General features: G+C 43.6%; 1 protein-coding gene across 1 annotated transcript in view; it reads right to left on the bottom strand.

Annotated features, from left to right (window-relative positions):
* The window catches only part of RYR3 (ryanodine receptor 3), a 398,822-nt gene that overhangs the window by 255,458 nt on the left and 121,918 nt on the right, over positions 1 to 21,446 (bottom strand). The window contains exons 15-18 of the mRNA XM_070407843.1: positions 20,505 to 20,600; positions 18,612 to 18,730; positions 12,332 to 12,465; positions 9,844 to 10,085 (exon numbers count right to left, since the gene is read on the bottom strand). Coding sequence (XP_070263944.1) covers positions 9,844 to 10,085; positions 12,332 to 12,465; positions 18,612 to 18,730; positions 20,505 to 20,600 — 591 coding nt within the window. The remainder of the gene's footprint in view (positions 1 to 9,843; positions 10,086 to 12,331; positions 12,466 to 18,611; positions 18,731 to 20,504; positions 20,601 to 21,446) is intronic.

Raw genomic sequence — 21,446 nt, 5'->3', positions numbered from 1 at the left:
CTCTGTGACTTCAAGATCTCTTGCCACCCTCACCCCCATGCCATCATATTACAGAGCAATTGGAAGGATACACACCTTAAGTGTGGGTGCAGGACTCTTCAAAATTGTTAGCAGCCTTGAAAGCCCTCACAGGGGTAGATATAGCCACTTTAGTATTGGATGCAGGAGCCATCAAAGTCAAGAACAGCAAAGCCATCTAGCCATTACACTATGTGGCAGAGTTGGCTTATTTGTTTTAAAGAATTTTTCTACCTCAGATAGGCAGAAAAACAGTCACTTATACTCTGTATCGGCGACTTCTTTGTTGTTGTTGCATATATTTTTCATAAGATGATTTTGTCATTTCCTGACCTAATGAGAAAATCACCTCTTGCTTTTCTGTCACACCATCCCATTGTGGAAGTTCTACAAGTAAGTTATCATAACCACTCCCCTCCACCCCCCCAAGGTTTACAGTTTTTGGGAAGATTGCAATGAAGCAGCAGAAATAAGGTGTTAAAATGAGGTCTCAGAAGAATTTATAAAATGTATCTTGTTTCTTGATTTCAGCAGTAATACAATTTCATTACAAATGTTTGTCAGATATATAGAAAGAGTAGAAACAAGGAAAAAATGTAACTCAATAAGAAATGCTTCTACTCTTTCGTATATATACTTTCCATCCAAACTGGGATATTTAATAACTTGCTTTTACTACTGATTAGATTAAAACATTTTATTTATAATGAAACGGTCATTAGAAACTGAATTTTAATGGCTTTATACTATGCCATGAAAAGGTAACCTTTAAAATCCCCTTAGGATGTGTGTTGTTTATAAATTTTACACATAAAATTCAGAAGGTGCTGGCTGATGGAGGCATTCCCAGAGCTCACCAGGCCGCATTCCTATGCTATGTAATATTTCTAGTCTCAGCTTAGAACTATTTAAACTTTTGATTATTTAATGTTTTGTTGTGATTACTGTTTATTAGTGGTCACTGTTATTCTAGTAATAGATTCTAAACTAAGCACTGGATTTTAAAATAGTAAAAATGGCTACACTATCTACACTAATAAAAGAGAAACATGGTAATTAGCATACGACTGCTACCCTTCCCATTGGCTAATCAGCATATCCTTATGCAAATTAACTGTCAGCCAAGATGGCGGCTGGCAGCCATGCACTGAAGCGAACAGGGAGGCTTGCTTGCTCCAGTGACTGCGGACTCCAACGTTCCCCGCCTGACTTGCTGGCCTCTCAGCTGCAACTCTAAGCAACTATGTTGCAAATATAGAAGCTAAACAAAACCCTAGAAACCGGCTTTCAGTCAGCCGGGCTTCAGCCAGCCGGACCGCATCATTGTATCAAATACAGAAGGTAAAGGCCAGAAACCTGCTTTCAGCAGCGAGGCCTCAGAGCTAAAGCTGGCCCAGAATAGAAAAAAAAAAAGAAAAAAAGGAGCAGTTGGGAGCTTCAGTCACCCGCCAGCCAGAAAACGACCCTCAGCCCCTCACCCAGACTGGCCAGGCACCCCAGTGGGGACCCCCATCCTGATCCAGGATACCCTTCAGGGCAAACCAGCCGGCTCCCACCCATGCACCAGGCCTCTATTCTATATAGTAAAAGGGTAATATGCCTCCCGGCACCGGGATCAGCGGAGCAGCGAGGCTCCCGGCACCAAGATCAGCATGACAGGGGGCAGTGCCCAAACCCCCTGATTGCCCTGTGGCTCTGTGAGTGACAGGGGGGAGCTCCCCAACCCCCTGATTGCCCTGTGGCTCTGTGTGTGACAGGGGGCGGGGCCACAACCTCCCTATCTGTCCTGCTCTGTTCGTGACAGGGGAAGGCGCCCCAACCCCCTGATCAGCCCTGCTCTGTGCCTGATAGGGGGAGCTCCCCAATCCCCTGATCGCCCTGCGGCTCTGTGTTTGACAGGGTGCGGCGCCCCCCCCCCCCCCCCCCATGGGCCCTGCTCTGTGTGTGACAGGGTAGAGCCATAACCTCCCCATTGGCCCTGCTCTGTGTGTGACAGGGGGCGGTGCCCCAACTCCCCTATCGGCCCTACTCTGTGCATGACAGGGGGAAGCTCCTCAACCCCCTGATGGGCCCTGCTTTGTGCATGACAGGGGGGAACTCCCCAACCCCCTGATCAACCCTGCTCTGTGAGTGACAGGGGGCAGCGCCCCAACCCCCTGATCGGCCCTGTTCTGTGTGTGACAGGGGCTGGCGCCGCAACCTCCCCATTGACCCTGCCTTGAGTGTGACAGGGGGCGGTGCCCCAACCCAATTGGCCCTACCCTGAGCGTGACTGAGGGTGGCATCACAACCTCCCGATCCGCCCTGCTCTGTGCATGACAGGGGGTGATGCCCCAACTCCCCAATTGGCCCTGCTCTGAGCCTGACTAGGGGCTGCACTTAGGGATTGGGCCTGCCCTCTGCCACTCGGGAGCAGGCCTAAGCCAGCAGGTTGTTATCTCCCGAGGGGTCCCAGACTGCGAGAGGGTACAGTCTGGGCTGGGGGACCCCCCTCCCCCCCGAGTGCACAAATTTTTGTGCACCAGGCCTCTAGTCCTATATAATAAAACCTTAATATGCAAATTGACAGAAAGGCAGAATGACCAGTCGCTATGACATGTGCTGACCACCAAGGGGCAGACGCTCAATGCAGGAGCTGTCCCCTGGTGGTCAGTGTGCTTCCATAGGGGGAGTCCCGCTCAGCAAGAAGCTAGGCTCATGGCTGTCAAGTGCAGCAGCAGTGGTGGGAGCCTCTCCTGCCTCTGTGGCAGCACTAAGGACCCCTTGGGGGATGTCCAACTGCCAGCTAGGCCAGCACCCTGTGGGCCGGCAGTCGGACATCCCCCGAGGGGTTCCGGACTGTGAGAGGGTGCAGGCTGGGTGGAGAAACCCTCCCCCTGACCCCCAGGGCACGAATGTCGTGCACTGGGCCTCTAGTCCTTAATAAAAATAAAATAAAATTATATGCCCCCTTCTGGTTATTTTGGGTGATTGGCAAAACCATATTGTATATACCCCCGACTTTCCACAAACAGGAATGAGCCCAGATACTGTGCTTAGGGTTGGGGATCAAAGACAGAAGAGCCAGTTCCTGCCCCGAAGAAGCCCATCATCTAATGGGAAATACACATTCAAATAAAGAATTACAATTCAGTATAAATACTGGAATAAAGAAGATGACTTCTGGAGGTAGACGATATCAAGTTGACTTGAATAAAAGGTTCACTACATAAATGGGAAAGAAAAGAGCAATCCAAACAGAATGAATGGCTTATGCAAAAGCAGTGCATGACATATAGTAAGTCCTCACTTAACATGGTCCACAGGTTCTTAAAAACTGTGACTTTAAGTGAAATGACATATAAAGAAACCAATTTTACCTAACGTACATGTCCAAATTGTCCCAGTCTGAGTGGTCTGAGATGGAAAGGCGTGGGCCCCCGGAGGGTGGGTCTCACCTGTGCATGAGCTGCTGGATAATGTCTGGCCACCTGCAGCCCTGAACTGGAATAGTGGGTTGGAAAATCGTGATCTTGTTTTTATTCATCTTTCTTACACGTATGTATAGCTTACATTTATTTCAATGTTTAATATTTTAGAAGTGCTTATTTAGAAGTTTGATGCTTTTGTGACCAGAAATGCTATAGAACTTAACTCTTGTTTAAATCTATTAGCCTATGGTGAAATTGATCTCCTTTATCTAGTGAACCTTTCTTTCTTCAAGTCAACTTGCTCGGCTGAAAACCACCACCAGGACCAGCAATTATGTCCTTGGGGTAAATGACACTGCCTTTTACCCTTTTATTCTAAGACAGTGGGTGCCAAGGAGAAGTTGCTGTTAGAACACTTGATAAGATCCTCCATAGGCAAATCCTACTCTGAGCCTATTTTTAAAACATAGGTGTAGAGAATACAGAGTTGGGATCAATATTATCTAGAAACTGAAGAAAGTCTGTTGCTAATCACTTGATAGGAAGCATACACTTAGCAAGTACTCAGAGCAACATAATGGGAAGTATGTCTGAATAAAAACTACATTTCATATAATATACATGTTATAAAAGGTCATCTGATAAAGTACACCTAGTTTTAAAATGTGAGAAGTGTGAAGATTTTAAAACTAGAAAATGATGGAATCAGGATATAGCTTTTGTACATTCTGTGTTATAAATCTGTTCTATCTGGAGGAAGCAACTGCTACCCTTGTGAGGGCTTTCAAGGCTCCAAATGATTCAGAAGGGCCCTGCATCCCATGTTTAAGGGAGGCCGAGGGAGGGTCAAGGGGGAAAATAAAAAGGAGACATACGTACTACTGTTTGTAATATTTTAAGCAATAAAACAAAATTTTTTTAAAAAAAGATACTTGTCCTTTCAAATGCTCATGAGGTGGCATGGAGTGGGGAGTGATCTTGAAGACACAGAAGGCTGAGTCTGAGTATAAATCTCCAGTCTTTACCTGCTACAGAAAACTGGACCTGTGATTTTACTAAAAAAATCAGCTTCTATATCTGTAAAATGGGTACAGTGATGCCTCCATGATTATGTCAATAGTTATATGTAAGGTACCATTATTATTCCTACGCTTTTGATGAAATGAATGACTGATGTGCTATATTGTTATATATCACTCAAGAGGCAGTAGTGAATAGCAGTGAAGGGACGTGTGTCTAGAACCAGACTCCCTGGGTTTGAGTCTTGGTTCTGTTGTTAACTGTGTGACCTTGAGCAAGTCACTTACCTTTGTGGACTCAATTGTCCTCATCTGTTAAATAAAAATAATACTGTCATGGGGTTGCTGTGAATGTTGAATAAATTATTCCATGTAGAGTGATTAGAAGAGTGTCTGATGCATTGTAACCTGCAACAAATGCTATTAGTTATTGTTTTTGTTTAGTTACTAGGCCAGCAGTGACTAAGCTTGCCAGAACACTGTATGAATATTATGTCTTTTGTAATATTTGGAAGAAATAACAATATGGAGAATCATAGCATTGAGGACTGGGTCCAGAAAGTGATTTTAAAATCACTGTATTAGGTTATTGAAATCATTAAGTCCTTTTATTGATAGTGCTCAAAAAAATTCACTTTCTTTTTTTTTTTTTTTTTTAAAATATATTTTATTGATTTTTCACAGAGAGGAAGGGAGAGAGATAGAGAGTTACAAACATCGATGAGAGAGAAACATCGATCAGCTGCCTCCTGCACATCTCCCACCGGGGATGTGCCCACAACCCAGGTACATGCCCTTGACCGGAATCGAACCCGGGACCCTTCAGTCCGCAGGCCGACGCTCTATCCACTGAGCCAAACCGGTTTCGGCCACTTTCAAATATGTTTAATAAATTTAACTTCTTTTAGAACAATGGACAGAAAACGCTGTAGCAAGGAAAAGCAGAGTTGGTGCAGAGAGTGTTTGTTTTTAAGTTGCCTCAACTGCTTTCTTTTCAATATATTAAGAACTCTGAGTAATCCTAGGGACCACCCATGAGACAGGCTGGGAGGTGCCCTGGCTTTGCTGGTCTGAAGAAATCCCTGACTGATAGGCTCAGGCCCACCTGGAACTCCAGGAAAGGCCATTTCTCACCTAGCATTTTAGGATAAAGGAAAAAACCATTTTGTCATCTGCTGCACATCTTCAGATTAACCCAAGGATATATTACTGCAGCTTTAGTCTATTGTGATGAGTAATGTAGGCAACTGGGAACACTGATGCTCAGCACTTCTTTTACCCTGGGCACTGCAGAGCTTGGCATTATAACATAAACACAGATACTTAGGCAACTGGAAAGAGAGAGGGTTCACTGGGGCTGGAAAGGTCTGAGTCATGATGGGGTGAGTTTTGATAGACAAACAGGTACCCTGGGGTTCATCTTAGTAAGGAGACAGATAAAGACCCTCTTATATAAATTTGACTCTAGAGACACATTATCTTGATGAGTCAGAAGTCATGTTAAATCAAGAGGCACAATTGTACTCCATTCATTCACTTCTTGTTATCACTCATCTCTTGGGAAGGTAAATTCCTCTACTCGTTTTTATTTTGCAAGGAAAACATTGTTAAAAAGGCAGGGTAGGTGTGACCTCCTCCTGTGAAACTGCTCCCTAGCCAGTAACATACTCTAGGCTGCTCGGAGCCACATTCAACTCCGAATGCAGACCTGAAAGGTTACATGAAGGCCCTGCCAGGAGAGGGACAGTGGAGCCATGACAAGAACCATTCTTCCCAGAGGAAAAACGCAGAGGCTGAGCTGACCTCGGATTCTGTAGAGAGGGCTGGGCAGGGTTGAGAAGGGGGATATTTGTACAGCGGATATTTGAAAGAGAATTCACAGGCTTCTGTGGTGAAATAGACCTATTAAGACTGCCCTCCCGCTACTATCATAAACCAGTTTCCAATATCTCTCCCTGGCCACCCTCCATTCCCTCCGATAGCAAGTAAGTTGGAGGGTCATTTTCATTTTATTTCTTCATCAGAGGAAAAGCTCATGGATACTCCCAGGATGTCACTCTGAGACTTCCTTTCCCATTCAGCATGGGACTTGGGTTCTTTATCCCCTTAAGATGGGGCTACTCTCATGGTCTCGAGTGAGGGACCCGGAATTCTGGGCTTGGTCTTTAGGAGACCAGTGGACTTTGCAGGCAAGGAGGGAAGTGCAAGTGATATTTACTGGGTATCTAATGTGTGCCAAGAACTTCATATCCCTCCTGGAGATTGTTATGGAAGGTGAAATAAGTGAGTAGGGAAGAGAAAAATATCACATGACCTCACTTATACGTGGAATCTAAAGAACAAAATAAACTGAAGAACAAAATAGATCCAAAGACAAGGAAGCATGCGATAGACTGATGAATCTCAGAGGGAAGGAGGTGGGTAGGAAGAGATTAACAAAGAATTTATATGCATATATGCATAACCCATGGACACAGACAATAGTGTGGTGAAGGCCTGGAGAGGGGGCAGCAGTGGGGAGAAAGGTGTCACTGGGGTGGCGGAGAGGAAGTGGGACATCTGTAATACTTTCAACAATGAAGATAAACTAAAAACAATGAAAAAACATCATGTCCCTCATCTCATTTAAATTCTATAAGAGCATATAGCACATCTTCATTTTATCTGAGGAAACCAAGTCTTTGAGAGGTTAAGCCATTTGCCCAGTAAGTGGAGGAGCCGGGATTCAAACCGGGCATAACTTCAAAGCCCTGCTGTTTCTTCGAGCCTTTCCAATGACAAAGCATTGGAGGCACTGCCATTTTCTCCAACCACGACAACATTTCTACTGTGCTTCCATAAGCGCATTGAAGACCAGTCCAAGGCAGTGGCTTCATTTATGCACACATGTAAGTTGAAAGTTAGTGGGCCTGGGCATTTGGATCTCAAGGAAAAGGAGAAAAACTATCATAAACCAGTTTCCAATATCTCTCCCTGGCCACCCTCCATTCCCTCCGATAGCAAGTAAGTTGGAGGGTCATTTCCATTTTATTTCTTCATCAGACAATTATCCGTTCATCAGATAGTCCGGAATTCACTGCTATCCTGGTGGGAGTCATTAACAGAACCCTATTTCATCAGCTGGGGCACATGCTGACATATTTACCTGTGGTGCCTTCTGTGAGATATATGTTCCTGTGTGCTGGTTGGAGAATTCAGACGCAAGGAAGCTTTGTATTTCAGTGAGCATAAAAATTATAAATCTCACAGGCACTGGTTTCCCTACATCTCATCAGGTGCTGAAGACTGAGCGGTGAAGTCCCCTAATTGTACTTGTATTACTAAGTGTGGGTAACGTTCAGAGAGCCACTGCCAGCATCTGAAAAGCTGAGACCCAAGCCTCCTTCCCATCTCCAATCACAGAGGCACTGCTAGTGATAACTGGTGTGGGCGTGTCCACCTCCCTGGTCTTCAGACGAGGTAGGACAAGAGAGATGAGGGGAGCTCTGTCCACTCCTGGAATGATACACAATTAGATGGAGGGTCAGGTCCTAAATGCACAGACAGCAGCCCTTTCTGGATATACAATGAGTGGGCTCTCTGACTCCTTCCTGACTAACTGGTGTATTTATTCTGGAAATTCTACAAAGGGATATCCTGGGGGTTCCATGTAGTGCTTCAAAGTCTGGAAGAGACCAAACTTTTTTTTTTTCCTTTGAGAATTGTTAGTTTCTCTTTGAAACAAGAGTCCAATTTGCTTCATCTACAGGTGTAAGTGTGTTTCACATTTCTTTAACCAACCCCCATGCGGAGTTCTCTTTGGGAGTAGACTGGGACCCCAAAAATACTCTTGCACTGTGTTGGTGAGATGGTGGGAGATGAACAGCAACCAGCAGGCAATGGGGTAATCATTGTCTTGAGTCAATGCTCTTTATTCCTTCACAGATTCAATTCCACCAAACTCAGGAGCTGTGCGTGGGTGTGAGCACAATGATGTCTCCTCAAATCACTTCCCTAAAGACAACTTTCTGAGAACCTTGTGACATGTGACGATAACCTAAGGGAAATGCTACTACTGCACAGCCACACATGACGGGGCTCTGAGAACCGAGAAGGCAAGACCCACCCCTACCCCCATGAAGACGGAACCAGGGAAGGTTAAGTTGGGAGGATAAGAGAACAACAAGACAAGACTTTCACCTGTTCTAACCCATCATCCTGCCGTTCTGAATCTGGTTTTGTCTGTACCATGCTGACCCTCGGACACATAAAACATGGACAGAGATAGGGCTGTCTCTTCCCATGAATAACCCAGGACAAGTATGTAAATAAGTTCACACCATTCCTACAAGTTTAAAAATGTTTAAAATGAATTTAAAACAGCACACACACCTACAAACACAAATTGAAAATAAAGACTCACTACAAGAAGCATGCCATCAGGACCTGAGCTAATGGTTTTAGCCTGAAAGCTAAGGGCAGAAGGAAAACGTGATGGGTTCCCAGTTACAAAAGAAAATGGACAGATTTGTCATTCAGAGACAAACTTTTCCCTCCTACTGAATTGAAGGTAGGATGTGTGTCATGGTTCCTTATGTAAGAGGCACGCAGCACAATGCTTATGTAAGGGATTTCTATAAGGAACACAATTGCAGTTTTGCAAAAGATACAGGTAAGACACACTGCGGACAACAGACAGCGAGGGAGAACTCCCATGCTGGGCTGAGAGCATGGGCGGTCTTGCATTTTCACCTGTGGAAGCCAGCTCATTCCTGCACAGCCACAAGCCATGGACACAGCTGGGGAAAACAATGTTTATCTTTAAAAAGGAAGATTCAGATTATTTTTAACTGATTACCGTCTCCGATGTGTCAGGTACAGATCCAGACATTTCATAAAGTGCACCATGAAGTAACATGCTGCACTGACAAGGTGCTGGGCTTATGTCAGATCCGGATCCCTCCCAGTGTGACTGTGAATAAATGACTTAAATATTTTTTATGCCTCATTTTCCACATCTGTAATATGGGGTCAATATTATCTACCTTAAGCGGTCATTGTAAAGATAAAAAGGGAGAAAACGTATACAAAAGATATGTAGCTCACTGCCCAGTAATAAATGCTGTCTTTCTCCTTCCCTGTTTGTCCATCTAATCCTGAAAGCCCCTGCTCGTCAGACTGTACAGACAGAGCTTGAAAGGGAAGGGGCCCGTACTGATCACACAGCTGAAGTGCCAGAGTCATGGCTAAAAGCAAGTATCTCATTTCAGATCTGATGCTCTTCCCACCTCACCATCTCTAGTTTACGCTCGAGTCTTTATCATTCATACAGAAAGTGACAGTTTCAGTTCACACAAGTCAAGTCTCAATCACCCCCAGTAAGAGATAAGGGGCCAAAGCTTTAGCAAAGTACTCACCTGACCAAAGGTGAAGTCCATCAAAGCCATAGGAGTACAGGTCATCACCAACACCGTTGCCTCCCCATCCTTCTCCACCTCCGGGGTACGGAGCATAGCCCGAGGATGAGGCCCAGCCCACCCGCAGGTGTGTGGGCTCTGGTGTTAGGAAGGGGTCCACCTGGTCAATAATGAGCTCGAAGTACCACTTCTTGTACTGTGCTGAGCCCTCAGCGACTCCCAGGAAGATGTTTGGCCGAATACTGAAATTAAACATAGGGCAGGTGGCATTTACTGATTCTTAAGAACTGAGAACGCAAATTGAACCAGAACAGAGGAGGCACTGCTCAATTAATCCAAGGGCAAGAGCAATTTTGTGTTTTTCATATTGTTCTAAAGTAGAAAAAGCTTTGAGCCTGCAACAATTTTTGTTGTTGTTAATTCTCACCTGATGATATATCTATATCTATATCTATATCTATATCTATCTCTATCTCTATCTCTATCTCTATCTCTATCTCTATCTCTCTATCTCTATCTCTATCTCTATCTCTATCTCTATCTCTATCTCTATCTATATCTATATCTATATCATCTATCTATATCTATCTATATCTATATCTATATCTAACTATATCTATATCTCTATATCTATATCTATATCTATATCTATATCTATATCTATATATTTCTTTTTCCCCCACTAATTTTTCAGAGAGAGTAGAAGGGGTACAGGAGGTTGGGGAGGTGGTTGTAGGAGAGAGAAACATCGATGTGAGAGAGAGACATTGACTGGTTGCCTCTTGCACACCCCCGACGAGGGTGGGGGATGGAACAGCATCCCAGGTACGTGCCTTTGACTGCGAATGGAACCCAAGACCCTTCAGTGCATGGGCCAATGCTCTAATCACTGAGCAATACTGGCCATGGCAAGCCTCCAACACTTGATCAAATTCTTAGGAAGGTGTCAGGACAACATTAATTCCATTATAAAATATAGAGAACCTGTCTCTCTTTAAATGTTCCACTCAAGGTAACCAACATTTACTGAGTGTCAGCCACAGGTAAAGAGGTTGAAGATGTCATATAGAGCTGCATGATTATAAATCCTCGTTTCTTATTGTAAGCGAAAGAAATGGCTTCTTCCATTCTTCCAGTAAATTGGTTTAATCATTTCATAACAGCAGCTTTGTCACCAAGCATTATTAATAACAATGGCCTTTTGAAAGCATTAAGAAGTCACATTAGAAATAAGCCAGACAGAGAAGAAATTACTGCATAATACCACTTATATGTGGAATCTAAATAAAAATGCATAGAAACAGACAATAGAAAAGTGGTTGCCAGGCGCTGAGGTGGGGACAGGAAAAATAGGGAGAGGTTGGTGAAAGGGTATAAACGTTCAGTTGTAAGATGAATGAAGTCTGAGGATCTAATGTATAACATGGTGACTATAGCTGATGACATTGTATTGCATAATTGAAATTTGCTAAGAGAGAACTTAAATGTCCTCACCCTCCTCCCCCCAAAAGGGGAACTATGTGGGGTGATGGATGTATTATTTAATCTTTGGGTAGAGTTCCTTCACAATGTACATTTATATCAAATCATCACGTTGTACATTTTAAATGTCTTACCATATTGTTGGTCAATTATACTTCAATACAGCTGAAAAAAAAATAAAATTCAACCTAGATGACAGAAAAGGGGGTGGGGGAAGGAGTCACTTTTAGGCAATCTTTTAAGGGCCAGAGGTTTTAATGTATTTAGCAAAGTGGTTAAGACCTTGGGACAAAACACTCAGTTTTTCTGGGTGTCTACTGTTCTGGGCTGGGGTAGTGTTCCATTTTGGATGGGCAGGGAAAAACCAGGCTGGTCCCAAGAAGAAAAATGTTAGTATGGATGGCTTAGATCTGCTGGCTGCTCTACACTTCAGAGGGGAGGTTCTTCTCTCACCATTGCAGATTAGGAAGTGGGTCCAGGTGGAAAGTTGCTGAAGAACCTTGGGCCTGCCGAGTCCAGGCCCAGTGAGTTCACATGACTCTCAGGTGTGGACCAGCGGCCTAGGGTTCTACCTGTGTCCATGCTTTCCATCTGACCGGCACAGTTATTCCTGGGTAAATGGCCATGTGCCAGAGGATTCACTAAGCCATGGTATCAACATGGGACATCTATTCTGTAAGAGATTTGTAGAAAAAAGTTGGTATATAGAAATAAGAATAAATATGAAGAAGGTTCAAGATAAATCTGCATTGATGTTTAAAATAAAATGTGGTAGACCACTTCCGGCCAAATTCTTCAGCCCTTGAGTGGTACATATACTCCTTGGGCACTTCAGGAGAAAGTGGGTTGGAGTCCAAGGCCCTAAAAGACTGCACATGTGCCTGCTCTCATCTTATGTGCCAGAATCATCATGGAAATGATGGATGGGTGGCTTTGGAGTTTAAATCAGCCCTCTTCCCTGTCTGGAGACAAGATGCCCCTTTTGGAACAATGACGGTGGCCTTACCTCGTCACGTCGTTAATCAGCCGTGTCTGCAGGAGCAGGTTTCTCCGGGGCAGCAAGTTGTCACAGATCAGATTCTGGTTGGCTCTGACGGCCACCCCATTGCAGAGACAGAGGGAGCACAGGACATCTAGAACCTGCAGCAAGACATGTCCACCAACTCAGGGCCTGACTGCCAGGTGACAGGAAGAAGCAGGCTTCCCACAGGGTGAGGGCCAGGTGACAGGAGAGAGGACCTGTTTACAGTCAAGGAAGCCTCACCTCCACCCCAGGCATGGGTGAGTAATGCCCCAGAGCCTTCAGCCTCTTGGGAAATGAGGCTGGGCTTCCTTCCACCCCCTCTGCCCTGGTCTCACGTCCTTTCCTCCAAATCGCACATGTCATTTGTGGTTACTGTTCTGTTAAAGTGGATGAGTCTGGGCTCTGAAGACTGACTGCCTAGATCAGTGGTTGGCAAACTGCGGTTCAGCAAACCACGGCTTTCGAGCCACGTGTGGCTCTTTGGCCCCTTGAGTGTGGCTCTTCCACAAAATACTGACTTCTGTACATGGGCCACAAAGTTTCAATTGCACTGTACGTGCGCGCCCACATGTGGTATTTTGTGGAAGAGCCACACTCAAGGGGCCAAAGAGCCGTATGTGGCTCACGAGCTGCGGTTTGCCGACCACGGGCCTAGATTAATACCCCTTCCAGGGCCAGGACCAGAGTGAGGAGAGTTATCCAGGATACAAAATCCAGGCACCTCTTGGAGTTGTACAGGAGTAGAGGCCTGGGATGGAAGTTCCTTCATTGGCCACAAACTGAATCCCATGCTCCACTCTGCACCATGATCAACAGGCACTAATACAACTCTCCATGAAAGGCACTAGGGTTCCCATTGGGCTAAGTCCCTGGCACGTTGTAGCAGGCTTAGGAAGCTCCTGTGGGTTGGGTAGATGTGATAGTAGGACAGGTTCCGGTTTGTGGGTCTCTCACTGTGAAGATACTCTTATATTCCTAGAAATCCATCTTCAAAAGCATTTCACCTGCTCTCCTTCTCCCCGCTAGAGTGATGCCAAACTTGCAAGAGCACAGTGGCGCCTGAATCTATGAGACCAGCTAGCAGCTTCTGATCCTTTTGTTTGCCAGCTACCCTGGCCTTCTCCACCACAAGCTGGCCTCTCACCCACCCTGACTCCTTGTGCATCATCCTCTTTCATTCAGATTCTGTGTTCCTGCCATGGCAGAGCACACTGTGCTGGACCAGGTACTGCTCCTCCCTGTCTCCCCTACAGGGAGCCATGTGCAAACAGCAGTCCGTAAGTAAAAGCCAGGACTGTGGCAGGCTGTATTGACAAGGAGGTGGTGGCTGCATTTCAGTCTTTCAAAGTGGCCACTGGAAGACTCAATGCTTCGTGGGTTGGATGGCTTCAGGTTGTTGGTGGGATTTGTATTCATAATTCTCACAAACCAGTTTTCTACCTGATTCCCTCAATGTCAATATTTTTCCACATAAATACAAAGCACATTTATGGGACAAGCAGAAAAGGATCCCAATGAGAGTTTTATGGACCCGTACCATCACCAGCCTGTAGAATGTATGGGTTGTAAAACTGGAAATCCAGAGGATAATTTCTCAAAGAAAAGAGCCATAGATGGCCAGGAAATTCAATACTTATCATCCAGTCTATCGTACATTTTCATCTGTCTTGCCTTGGAGTGACAGATGCAGGAGCTTTGCTGTAACAGCCCGAGGGAAGCAGAGCTTAATCTACATACAATATAATAGCAGAGAGAAAAGGGGTTCCGAGAAAGTACATAGCCCAATAGTGTCTCATCTCCGAATAGATAGTGCCATAAAGTATTGTGGCTGGCATTGTTTAGGCCAGTGGTTCTCAACCTTCTGGCCCTTTAAATACAGTTCCTCATGTTGTGACCCAACCATAAAATTATTTTCATTGCTACCTCATAACTGTAATGTTGCTACTGTTATGAATTGTAATGTAAATATCTGATATGCAGGATGGTCTTAGGCGAGCCCTGTGAAAGGGTCGTTCGACGGCCAAAGGGGTCGCAAGCCACAGGTTGAGAACCACTGTTTTAGGCTGTGCTTCAGAAGGCATATCTTTGGGTAAAATAAGGAATGGGGACACACCTCCTTTTCTAGAAAATTTAAATGGATTCTCTTGAAAGTGAAAGGAATGTGGCGAGGGCCAATCCATCATGGAGACACAGGCACTGTGCCTCCTGGTCATCTGTACTTTCCAATGGAGAAATAACATCTCAGCGACCTCTGGGATGTATGACTTGCTGTGGCAGTTACTGCTGAGTAAGTCACCAGACTCTGTTTTCTTTCCTATCCTGAGCACACAAGGGACTACATTTCCCAGCCTTCCTTGCAGTAATGTGAGGTCATGTGACTGAGTTCTTGCCAATGAAAAGTGGGTACTTCACTTACACTGATATACTGGACCTTAAAAACCCACACAGTCCTCTTTCCAGCTGGTTGTAGAAATTCAGAAAGAATGATAAAAACCCAAGGGTCTCCTTATTCCAAGTATGATCCTAGGAGCTTATCAGAAATACAGATGCTTAGGCACCACCCCTCCTATTCCCAGACTCACTAGATCAGAGACTTCATTTTAATACCATCCCTAGGAGATTTGTAATCACATTACAGTTTGTGAAGCTCTGTCTTAGAGGATGGGGAGCTGCTTTGTTATGGGGTGGGGCCACAACATTAGTAACAAAGAAACAGAATTTCCAGAGGATGAGGCCCAGAAATGAGGATTTTAAAAAGATTCCCAGGTGATTCTAATGTGCAGCCAAGGTTGAGAACCACTGTGCTAGAGGGAAGGAGCCTGTCTCTGACCACACAGAATGGAGCCCTCCCATTGATTAGTCTTGAACTGAGACAAGGCCTGTCCATATATGTGAGTTTCCATCCATTCAAGGTGAGGTGGGAATTGATTCTGGCTCTACTCATTCATTCCTTTTACTCATTTCTTACACATTTAACAAACATGTATCAAATATCTGCCATGTATAACATATGGCACTATGAGGACTATGAAGCTGATCCCTCAGGATGCCACTCCCACTAGCAATGGAGAAAGACAAGCCACATGCTTCTCCAATAACACTTGCTATGAAGGAACTTTGCATCTGTGAGAGAAATACATGTGTAAAAAAAACTATAATAACTATAATAAAAGGCCAAATGGAACCACCATGTAACAGAGTGCAAGTGGTATAAGGATCGAGGAGAGGAAACCATGGCCAATTGGAATAAGAAAAAGCTTCATAGAGGAAGTGATATGTGAACTAAGTTTTGAAGGGAAGAATTTTGAAAAGTAGGGAGGAGATACTGAGGGATCAAGGGACAGAGTGCATTCAGAAAACAGGGAGTGGGCAGTGTATCCCACTCCTATCCCTTTCACTTCAAGGATTATGCTCTTTCCCTCTAAACTGTTTATCTTTAACTTAATTATGCTTTAGATGAGTGGCAATGCTTCTTATAGTAGGGACAAAGCTAGCAACTGAAAACTCTCAGAGAGGAAGGGAGGTATAATCACTATTGTAGATACTCTCTGTTCTAAGCATGTGGTTACAGGGGGCATGGTACAGACAGGAGTTTCTCAAACCCACAAGATATAGAAACATTTTTTAAAAGAAAAATGTCATGACTCTGAAGACCACTTTCATGGACTCTGAAACTTCAATCTGGGAAACATGAACTCATCATATGAAAATGCCTTCTAAGCATGAATTCATCACTACAAAGAGTTTGGTATACAGGATAACTTTAAAAATAAGAACACAAATAAAACTTTCTCACAGAGCATGTAGGCCCTGAATAACATGTTCATAGACTTCAGCTTGAGAAACCTGGAAGGAATATTAAACTTGGAGTTGGGAGAGCAAAATGCTAGTCCTACTCTGACATTAATTAGCCCTGTGGCCTCTGGCAAGTTGCTTATTATCCCAAAGCTCTTGATTCCACCTCTGTCAAGTGGAAATAATAATGCTACTCCATGGCCTCATAATGAGGACTAAAGAAAATGCATGTGAACACTGAAGACAGAGCCTGGCATTTGTCAAATACAAAATAAATGTTAGCAACCATCATCCTCATTATTACTGTTGCTGTTGTTGCAAGAGTTGGGAGTTGCTTTGTGGCTGTAAATTTCTGCATATATTCAGTCACTGTCTTCGTGGAAAACTAAGTGAAGGTGCAGAAGACACCTGGGACTGGGGAAAACAGAGCTGCCTGGATAGGAAAACACTACCTTAGCATTTTCCAAGCAAAGATAAAGTCTTTCAGTAGTAGTCTGGCCTGTACTCGGCACATTCTCTGCAAAGTTACTACAAATACCTCTCCTGATGAGTTGAGACTGGACTTTTTTTTGAAAATATGTTATCCAATTGAGTAATCTCTAAGAGTAGAACTAAATTCATGGCAAGGAAGCCTCATCCAAAAATCTATCAAAAGACAAAAAGGGGACATCTTGAGGAGACTGTCTGTGTATCAAGACCATGTCGCCTGAGCTTTGACAACATCGCCAGGATTTTTCAAACAGGATTTCTTGGCTCTAGAAGATTAAAGACTAATCTGCTGGTGCACTTGGGTAACATATAAGACCAGGTATGGATTTCTAGTAAAGCACTTCAGCCTCAATTTATTCAACTCTAGAATGGGCAGAATAGTCATCAACTTGCTGCCAAGTGACATCCATTAATGCTTTGTGGTTTTTGGCTAAAAGATGCTCTCGCAAACTGGTTTTTATGAAGTGCATTACGCAGTGTGGTCACAAAGAAGCCCCAGGGACAATGACATGACAACAGCTTCCCTGTCTAAGGCTTCGTTTGACATCTGCGCATAGATCATGGCTCAGAACACGTGTTACACAGGTACTTATCAATTATTCTCATTACATTTTGCAGGTGGGAAGAAATATGTTGGGACACAGAGAAGCTGGACTGCAGTTGGAACCTCATACCTGCTTTTGATTTACCACATTTGGGAAAGCAATTACAGACCCCACATATTTCTTTCTAGTCTTTGCCAAGCAATTTTACAGATGCTAAGGACCCTGGCTTTTTTACTTCCTAAGGGTGATACATATCATCCAAGCAATGCTGCAGAGGCTCATTCTCCTGCCCCCCTCAGGTGTGTCTTAAATGTGAAGTGCCCCTAAATGATGGCAAACAAAAAATGCCAGTGATCACGCTGAGTTCCCTCCACTCTGCAGGATCCCAGCTGTTGTCCCCCATGTCCAGTCATGCCATCTGCTTTTGAAATACACTTCCTCAATCTTGGAGTACCTGCCTAAATAGTCAGTGTAGCAACCTTCATGCATGAGGGGAATATGCTGAAGCATCAGGGTAAAATGTATTTTAATAGACTTTCCTCAAAGATCATTGTGTCTTTATACATATAATTCCATAAAAATAGAGGTTATGGCGTAAAGAGACTTCAAAAAAAAAATTGATGTAGCATTCCACCTTAGTAAGTGAAGTGCTTTCATTTTACAGATGAAATAACTGAGGCCTAAAGTCACACAGCTGTTTTGTATCGGAGGGTGAGACCCACAGCTTTAGTCTCTTGCTGGCTCATGTGGATTTATTTATTTCACTTGGTATGACTCACGGTAAAGCCAATTTCATTTAATAACAAGACTGTCTACATTACTTGTATCTGATTTTTGTATATTTTCTTCAGACAGCTGGGATTAGCTGTTATTACTGTTAAGCTCCTAGACCAGTGATGGCGAACCTTTTGAGCTCGGCATGTCAGCATTTTGAAAAATCCTAATTTAACTCTGGTGCCATGTCACATATACAAATTTTTTGATATTTGCAACCATAGTAAAACAAAGACTTATATTTTTGATATTTATTTTATATATTTAAATGCCATTTAACAAAGAAAAATCAACCAAAAAAATGAGTTCGCGTGTCACCTCTGACACGCGTGTCATAGGTTCGCCATCACTGTCCTAGACCCTAGGGTGGGAGTGCATCCTAGCTGGCCTTGTACGGACTCTAGCCAAGTGCCTCACAGTCTGCTGTGTGTTAAGGGCTAATGATGATGAGCAAGACTTGGAAATGGAGATCATCTAAGATCCATTGTGATTGTCTGGCTGGTAGTACCTCCTAGGCAAGGAAGGGCCTTTCAGAACCTGTTTCTCAATGTTTTGTGTTTTTTTAAAGCCAGGAAAGAGAGCAGGCAACACAGTCTCAATAGCACACAATGGATGTTAAGCGGCAGGAAGGTAAAAGCCAGGTAAAGTCGATCACCCACCTTGTGGTTCCGTCCGTGCTTATCCAGCAGGGAGATGATGGACTTGATGTGGCCCTCTGCTATCAGGTTTAAGGCTTCTGGGCTTTCAATCAGGATGCAGTGCAACACTTCCAAGATGCCTATGTGAATGCCACAAAAGTCATTTGGACATTAAATAACTTACCAAACTGGCCATCATTTTGAAACCTGAGAATGAAAAGACCGTCCTGAGAGTACAGAATATCATCAATTCTCTGAATCTATTAAATATTTCCAGCCAGAAGAAAGATGCAGTCATCTCTTGTAGACTTTAGGAACCTCTGAGGGCCAACCAGTCTGGAATTAGCGTTGACTTTTATTCAGCACCAACCCCATTTCCCTTTCCTGGGCAAAGACACAACACTTCTGTGTTAAAATATAGAAGAGCAGCTGTAAACTGGAATTCTTACTTTGATCAAACTAAGAAATACTTAATTTAAAAATAGAAAAGCAGATGCCCAGGTTACTATAAATTCTAAAGGTCATTCAAATAATTTAGACAAAGACTATTTATGCAGACATGCATAACCCATGGGTACAGACAGTAATGTGGTGAAGGCCTGGGGGGACAGGGTAGGGGGCAAAGGAGAGGGATGGACAATATTTAAAGTGTTCCTCAAATAAGAGTTTATCTAGGAATCAGTCCAGAAATTATTTTCATTTTATAAGCTCACTAAAAAATACTATTTGGCTTTGCTCCCTTTTCTTGGAACACTGGAAAGCTTTTTGTGTTAAGTGGAGGCTTAAGAAAAACTAAGTGGTGCCCCAACAGCCTGGCATCTATAAGGGTAAAACCATGATAAAAATTCAAGGGAAGGTGTGGGAGGATGGGTGGTTAAGAAGAGATCAACCAAAAAACTTGTATGCATATATGCATACCCCATGGATATAGACAATAGGGTGGTCAAGGTCTGGAGTGGGGAGGGAGTGAGGGAGGGCTAAGAAAGGTCAATGTAGGAAATAGGGCGACATATTGCTGTAATACTTTCAACAATAAAGATTTAAAAAAAAATAACTCAAGGGAAGAAGTTGGCCAGTATCTTTCTTGGGTTTATTGAGAAAATTCCTCGTCATTCTGTTTTTTTCCACCCAGGGTTTTCATAAATTGCCCTGAAATGCAGTGTGGCCCATGGGAAGAGATACTGAAGAAAACAGGTTTGAAAGACATGTAGGTGGATGGTCTTGGGAGAACCTTCCCTTGGTCTGTCTTGTTCAAGCTCCTGTCTCCTCTAGACACTGAAAAAGCATCAAAACCTTTCAGCTTCCTTGAGAGGGGCCCACACCTGTCATGTTCACTCATCTCCGAGGAAGCCAACTGCTGAGCATCATGACATGGTCACTTGGCCACTTAACAACAGTGACTACTCTCTTGGCTCAAATTCTCTGTGAGTCATGGAGGGCTCTAGATATGAAGTCAAGGGTGACTCAGGGGTGGGAGAATCATCATTTCCTCTTATTCCACAGTCATTTTTCAGTCCTGCTTCTATCCAAAATTGTTAGGAGGGCCATGTCCAGAGAGCATTTAGAAACAGAGAGAGAGAGAGAGAGAGAGAGAGAGAGAGAGAGAGAGTGAGAGTCTAAGCAGGAGATCATACCCTGGCGGGAGGCTGGGGTGGGGGCGATGAAAAAATCCGGGGGATGAAGATGAAGACACAGAGTGAAACATGAAACAGAAGAGGACAGACTTTGGATCGGGTTAGAATTGTTAAAGTTATAGGGGTGTCAGGAAGAGTTAGCTCTTTTTGTTGGTGTTGTTGAAGTAATTATTTGATTGCAATCCAGTGGACAAAGCATTGTTCAAAGATTTAACATTGTTTTCTTTTTTACAGAAAGAAAAAAAAAAAGGCCACTCTCTCCATTGGTGTCAAGTCTTACCTGAGGAAGATTCTAGTCTGTCTAATTTGCTGATGAGCCAATCAAGGTTATTGGAGAATTGAGCACAATTGTTTCTGTTTCCACGGATGAGGGCAGCTGCAAACAAGGAAATGTTTGGTTAAAGGACACAATGATGGACATAAGAACTTGGGAAGCTGTTAAATATATTTCAGCGACTTAGCAACTAAAAGGAACTGAATGATGATCTTCTACTCCCTAGCCCTTTGATACAATTCAGTTTCTATATTTAGAAGAGTATAAATCTAGCATTCACGCCAATACTTCCAGAGAATCTGCTATGTACCAGGCACCTGTCTAGTTGCTGGGACTAGAGCAATGGGAACACAACAGCAGAGTTCCTGCATTCATGAAGTAGGAGAAAGAGGTAATAAAGACACAGGCCAATAAAATTACTTCATATGATGATAAGCAAAAACAAAGAAACAAAAAAAACAGTATCTGCTTGGTTATTTGCTTAAGAACTCAATTCCTTGCAATGTTTCCTTAAACCTAGCTAGATATTTAATATTTTTCAGTGCTAAAAGAAGGCACCCAAATGAACACAGCTGGATAGGTTGGCAAAACTACTAGGTAAGTAATAATTAAACATGAAACTCTAAAATATATAGAACACATGAATATAGGACAATGACAATGGTTCCCAAAGTGTGGTCTCTTGGATCAGAAAGTCAGTGTCACCTGAGAACTTGTTAGAAATGCAAATTCTCTTTGTCCCAGATCCACTGAATCAGAAACTCTGGGGATGGGGCCCAGCATCTGTGCTTTAACCAGCCCTCCACCCTATTGTGATGCCTGCTCATGTTTGAGAAGCAATGATAGATGCTATTGCTAAGGGAGGGAGAAATATGCTGTCATTAGATTTTCACCAAATCTAGAGCAGGAAATAATCTTCCTTCTATAAGCCAACTGCAGATGTAACTC

The sequence above is a fragment of the Myotis yumanensis genome, unplaced genomic scaffold (genome assembly GCF_028538775.1).
Source record: "Myotis yumanensis isolate MYYU_CA2020_CCGP unplaced genomic scaffold, mMyoYum1.0.hap1 SCAF_1, whole genome shotgun sequence".
NCBI classification, from domain to species: Eukaryota; Metazoa; Chordata; class Mammalia; order Chiroptera; family Vespertilionidae; genus Myotis; species Myotis yumanensis.
Note: the sequence above shows the minus strand (reverse complement) of the source record. Positions and strands in the feature narration are given on the sequence as shown.